Source organism: Narcine bancroftii, chromosome 1, assembly GCF_036971445.1.
Source record: "Narcine bancroftii isolate sNarBan1 chromosome 1, sNarBan1.hap1, whole genome shotgun sequence".
NCBI classification, from domain to species: domain Eukaryota; kingdom Metazoa; phylum Chordata; class Chondrichthyes; order Torpediniformes; family Narcinidae; genus Narcine; species Narcine bancroftii.
This window is the reverse complement of record NC_091469.1, coordinates 474,038,186-474,044,707: the sequence shown is the minus strand read 5'-3', so window position 1 is coordinate 474,044,707 and position 6,522 is coordinate 474,038,186. Positions and strand designations below refer to the sequence as shown.

The 6,522-nt window shown below is 40.9% G+C and overlaps 1 protein-coding gene across 2 annotated transcripts in view; it reads right to left on the bottom strand.

The window, feature by feature from the left end:
• Nucleotides 1-2,028: 2,028 nt before the first annotated feature.
• The window catches only part of paxip1 (PAX interacting (with transcription-activation domain) protein 1), a 162,572-nt gene continuing 158,078 nt past the window's right edge, over nt 2,029-6,522 (bottom strand). For both annotated transcript variants that reach the window (XM_069914790.1, XM_069914789.1), the window contains 3 exons: nt 6,057-6,132; nt 5,911-5,970; nt 2,029-2,561 (listed from right to left, as the gene is read on the bottom strand). In XM_069914790.1, the coding sequence (XP_069770891.1) occupies nt 2,545-2,561; nt 5,911-5,970; nt 6,057-6,132 (153 nt within the window). In that variant the 3' untranslated portion in view covers nt 2,029-2,544. The remainder of the gene's footprint in view (nt 2,562-5,910; nt 5,971-6,056; nt 6,133-6,522) is intronic.

Here is a 6,522-nt window from a genome sequence, read left to right as displayed (position 1 = left end):
AGTTGTCATTTGAATTGGGTCTAGCCACAGTCATGGGTGTAGAGAGTAGAGCAGTAGGCTAAGTACACATCCTTACAGTGTGTTCATTGTCATGGAGGAGGAGATGTTGTTACTGATCTGCACTGACTGGTCTTCAAGAAAGTCAAGGATCCAGTTGCAGAGGCCCAGATTTTATAACTTGCTGACCAGTACTGAGGGGGGTGATGGTATTGAAACTGGAGCTGTAATTGATGAAAAGCACCCTGATGTGCTGTTGTCCAGATGATCCAGGGCCGAGTGGACAGCCAGTGAGATAGCATCTGCTGAGGTGTGATTGTGACAATGGGCAAACTGCACTGGGTCCAGGTCTTTGCTTAGGTACAAGTTAATTCTGGTCATGACCAACCTCTCAAAGCATTTCGTGACACTAGATGCGAGTGCTCATGGGTGATTGATAGTCATTGAGGTAGCTCATTCTACTCTTCATGGACATTGGTCAGATGATTGATGGCCTCCAACAGGAAACCTCCAACTACAGCAGTGAGAATGAAATACCCATGAACACTTCAGCTGGTTGGTTGTATAAAGTCCAGCAGTGATGCATAATGTCATTAGTCATATTCATCAATTCCAACATAAAATTATTAGCCTGGAAACTTTAAGTTCAATGTACATGTCTAGCAATCTGCCCCTTCAATCTTAGCAGCATCTTCAATTTGTTAAATAAATTCATATGCCACAATTTATCATGTCCAATACCTTGACTCTCCCCTTAATCAGTCCTTGATTTTCCAAATACTGATAAAGCCTGGCTCTCTGAATCCGTCCTATATCCTACACCCGTCTCCCATTGATGTTAGGCACACCAGTTTGATTTCCAGGCTTTTGATTGTGGAACATGCCTATCTGCTTCCACCACTACCCCTGTCATCACATTACAGGCACCCGTAACTGTGTAAAAGGTGATCCACTCATCTCCTTTAACAACAGCCCCTCCTGCTTGACAACACAAGTCCTCCAATTTGAGTCATTTTTAGCCTGGGATAAAGATCCCAACTTTTCCTGACTAGCTAGGCCTTTCATAATTTCATCAACTTCCATCGTCTTCCCTCAGACTCTGAACCTCTGGAATCCAATCTGGACCCAATGGGTCATACCTCCAGTCCAGGCAGCATCCTGGGAAACCTCTTCTGTATTTTTTCCAAAACCTTCACGTCCCCTCCTGCAATGTAACACAAGAATTGCATCGTGTTCCAAGGGCTGTCTAACCAAAGTTTATAAGATGGAAGACAAAACCGGGTTCCTCTTGTATTATGCTGAACCTCACCAGGGTAGTTTGCTTCCAGGCATACAGCACGGTAATAAGCCCTTACAGCCCACAAGCCTGTGTTACACCCAATTAAGCTACAACTCCCAAACATTTTGGAGGGTGGGAGGAAACCAGAGCACATTGGGGAACACTCATGCAGACACAGGGAGAACATGCAAACTCCTTACAGGCAGTGCGGGATTCGAAACCGGGATGCTGGCACTGTAAAAGTGTTGCGCTAACCGCTACACTAACTGTGCCAAAATGGTTTCGGGAGGATTTAGATGGGACAGGTCAGAACAGGATTTAGAATTAATGTGGCGTTCAAAGGAAGCTCAAGATCATCCCTGCAGAGAGATTTTCTGCATTTAGTTTATCAAACCTAGAGGAGGCAATGTTGTGAACACAGAGTGCAGTCCCCTCAACTCCCCCAAAATATCCAAACTCAAGCTTTGATCACAATAAAATTTTGCAGCTGGTCCAGTTTAAATAATGTCAGTGATAAACCTTGGGATTTGGTGGTGGGATGCAGCAATGGCAACACCTTTCGGAATGTCAGCTATTGGGATAAACAATTCAAACTCAAGGCCTAACCCCAGTGGAACAAAAGCAGCTGAAACACTTATTGCTGATATCCAGGCTGCCAAAAACTTTAAGTATGTGCATTTTGACAAACACAAAATGTGCCAGTGAAACTGAAACCTTCGCCTACCAAAAATTCAAGAATCTTTTTGCTCAAATTATTTTTAAAGCCATTTTTATTCAACTCGTGCAATTCTGTGTAAATTTCACAAATTAGAAATACAAAACAACAAAATCTGCATAAAATCCAGAATTTCAAAACATCCATAATTTATCACCCAACAGCCCTTTTTATATATCTTCATAATAAACAAAAGTTAGAGCTAAATTTTCATAAATGGGCTCATCTCACAGTCAGTATCTTAGTTTAAAAACAGCTTATTAAAAATAATTGATTGCTATTTGAACTGGCTGAAATAATCTACAGTGAGAAAAACAAGCCAGCACAGGGAATAAAACATAACAAAATATGTTTTTAAAATGACACACATCGTAAAAAGATGCAATTTTCTTCTTCCTTTCCCGCCTGAATCTGTCGATTTCACTGAAGACTTTTCAAGGTGAACAGCAGTGTCACTGTTTCAGGAAAGGACACCCACGCGCTCCAATCCTCCGTAATTCCTTTCAACATAATAGTGGTAGTCTGACTGCGCTGTCACGCACATACCATTAGGTCAGGTGAATTTATAGGTGAGATTGTTAAGAAAAATGCAAGAATTCTCAAGCATGGCTCAGAACAAAGCAGCACATGAAAGAAAGTGAAACTTCAATCTGACCTTATTGTATTGCACAGCACAATATGCATTGTGAACATGCCTATCTATCCTGGGATATTGTTCTCCCGGCATACCTTTATATTGTAGAAAGCTAACAGTAAAAGATGGAACAAACGCCAAAGGAACAACCTGCAAATTTATATTAGTAATATCTGCACATTTGGATGAATTTATGATCTGCAATTTTTCATTGGTGTGTCTGTTGTCTTAGTCTTGCATTAACAAGGTCTGCTATTAATTCAAACATACAAGGTACATGGCTTCTTTATTAATAAAGCCCATCCGGTATTTGGAAGCACCAAGTACACTGGGTAACTGGAAATTCAGAAAACGTACATTAGGTAATTGAAATCATCCATGCACATTTTCAGATAAATAGTCTGTATTAACCAATTAAGTAAGGCAACATGACCCAAGTAATAACAGGTTATACGACCTTCTATTAATCGTGCATGAGGAGCCGTTATTCCAAGTGTGCACGGATAACAAGATTAAGCATTTGGAGACAAACAAGAGACTGCAGATGCTGGAACCTGACACTAAACACATTGCTGGAGGAACTCAGTGGGTCAAACAGCATCAGTTGGAGAAAAAGAATGGCTGACGTTTCAAGCTGAAATCCCTTTCACAAAGGCTCAATGAAGAGTTTCAGCTCGAAATGTCAACCTTTTCTCCCCCCCTTCTGATGCTGCTTGCTCAGTGATTCCCTCCAGCACCGTTTAACTTTAAGACTTATTATCTGTTTACATTGCTTCCCACAGATTATCCACAATAATTCTGAGGTCCTAAAAGGTTTTGGTGTTAGTGGCCATTCTTTTTTTTTAAAACTTGAAGTGCTTGTCAGCTTATCATTTTGGCAATACAGATCAGGAGGTAGAAAAAAAGCAAAGATGAATTGTTCTCAGTCTATTTATTGTTCAAAGACAAGTCATAAAATGCTCCATTATGAAACATGCTCCTAACCTTTCTCAAAAGACTATCATTAATCTGACCAGTTACCACTGTTTCTTCCTTTGGCTTGGCTTCGCGGACGAAGATTTATGGAGGGGTAAATGTCCACGTCAGCTGCAGGCCCGTTTGTGACTGACAAGTCCGATGCGGGACAGGCAGACACGGTTGCAGCGGTTGCAAGGGAAGATTGGTGGGTTGGGGATGGGTGTTGGGTTTTTCCTCCTTTGTCTTTAGTCAGTGAGGTGGGCTCTGCAGTCTTCTTCAAAGGAGGTTGCTGCCCGCCGAACGGTGAGGCGCCAAGATGCACGGTTTGAGGTTACCACTGTAGAGATCTTGTTTTATGTCCATGAAGGTATTTGTTTAAAATATAGAGAAGTATTGCTCTAATTTTTAAGAAAGAACAATGCCAAAATGAAGAAATGTAGATCTTTCAATTATAATTTTTCTGGAGCATCAAGTGTGCTTCTCAATTTCAATGAAGATGTGTCATCAGGGGTGTCTAATAGTCAGAGATAAGACTGACTTGATTAAGATCCAATGTTTTAGAGTAATTAAAAATTCTGATTTTAGAAATCAAGTTAACAACATCTCCAAAGAGACAACCAAACATTTGTTCATCAGAAATACTTCAACATTCTGCCTATTAGATAAGTACCAGATAGCCAAGTTAACAGGACAGTGCTGAACCTGCACTTAAGTGATTCAAAAAATGGACTAGGGGTCCTGGGTTTGCAGCTGGTATACCTAGCAACTTTGTTCAAACACAAAAATCACAGATAGTGACCATCCAATTACTTATCAAGAGCAGTTAAAGTTAACGTATGAACTAATATTAGGTCCCTCAACTAAACAGTGAAACTGACCAAAGGCAATCGTAGGGAAGCAGTTTTAAAATGATACAAAAATATAAATGGATTTATTTTAAATCCCTTGTCAGAGATTCTGAGCTCAGAATAGGGATCTTTAACTGCTACTTCTAGTCAAAATATTCCCTGTGCAATAGTGATCACGTTGTTCTGCAGTGCTTGGAAGAACAGTGAAATGAATTCTGTCTCAAAACATTCAAAAGATTGTAAATAATCCATTGAAGCCTAGAGCAGAAAGCATACTCGTTAACCTTTTGCGTGTTCAGCTGCAGATATATTCAGGTTTGCTCATATCTAAATTTATCACTTAAAAGAGGAACAATAAACTGGAACAGAAAGTGAACCTTGATGTGCCAAACCCATGAGAAACTGGGAAGGAGGATCAGTCTAAACAACTCCTCACTGGCTTGTGTGGTAACTATCATGGGTTAAATGGCTTTGTACCAAAATTCGAGCTCGTGGGGGGGGTGGTTGCATTATACACGCGTATTTACGGCAGTGCGAATCAGGTGGGCGAGGGGGGAGATAGACAGCAGCGCAAATTGGGCGGGCAAGGGGGGAGAGAGACAGCAGCGCGAATCGGGCGGGTGAGGGAGAAGAGACGGCAGCGTGAATCGGGCAGGCGGGGGAGGGTGGGTCGCATTATACACGTGGCAATTTTTTTTCACTTTTTTCTCCTTAAAAATGGGGGTGGGGTCGCATTATACTCAAAACACATTATACACGCACATTTTCGGTATTTCAGTTTCTTCGCGCCCACCATCTCAACTGAATTAATGCAAGAGATAAAGCAGATTTGGTAAATGTTTTGCAAGGGGCTAAAAGTGGCCAGGGAGAAGGAAACAACTTGCATACCAGTCTGACTTGTACACCTGCAACCCTGTTGCTCCTCTAAATCAGATTTGGAACAATTCCTAATGAGGAAAATTTGAGAGGTTGGTCCAACTGATGATAGAAAGCAGCAGTTAGTTTCTGCAGTGGTGGAAGGGTCTCTTGAAAGAGGCAAGAGTGAATAAGCTGGGAGTACTCTCTTTGGAAAAGTGGTTGCTGAGAGAAGACACTTGAAGCATATAAAATTTTGAGGAGTCTGGAGAGAGGAAATAGAAAAAAACTTTTTAGTTTCAGCTAGTCTATGCCCCTAGGTCTTTGACTGGTGGGAGGCTGGAATTCACTGCCTGAAAGGGTGTTAGAAATGGAGATTTCCAACATATTTAAAATGTATCTGGAAATACTTAAACAGCCAGGATCCAGAGACACAAAACTAGTGATGGAAGGTGGGATCAGGCTGGAGAACTCTTACTCAACACAAGGGGAGTTACTTTTTCCAATATGCTAATTTTTTAATGATTCTATGGTTTAAAAATAGCTATTGAAGGTCTATGCGAATTTATGCAAAACAATACCTGTACACATTTTGAAAACTGAATTTCTGAACACAAAGGATATGATTCATAGTCCAAAGTTTGTGTCAGGACACCCGTCAAAATGAACTCTGCATTGTGAACATCTAGGGAAAAATAATTACAAATCTACAGTGAAAGTTAACGTTACATTTCGTACGTAAGAGCACGGATAAAGCTGAGTTGTAGTTACCTAGGTTTCGAGTGAAATACTCTCGACAGAGGTGAAAATCGTTTTCGCACGAGATCAGGATTAACTCCGACAAACTCTGATGGAGTAAAAGTGAAAGGATCATTGAACAAGTGAAAAAGGATGTTGCTATGGAGCAGGTGAAGACCCTATAGATATTATTCAACTTCCGTCAATTCTGAACTGATACTTCGCTTAGGATTTCTTTTTTAAACAGCTGACATTCATACACGGGAGACAGAGTTCTAACAGCATGGATATAGATAATCCCTTCAACCTAACTTGTCCACGCTGACCAAGCTAGAATATTTGCCCAAATTCAGCCCGTATCCCTCTAAACCTTTCCTAACCATGTACCAGTCTTTTTTTTTTAAATAGCACAACTGCCCATTTCTACCAATTCCTTTGGCAGCTCATTCCATAGGCACATCGCCCGATGTGTGAAGACTGTGCCCCTTAGGTCCATTTT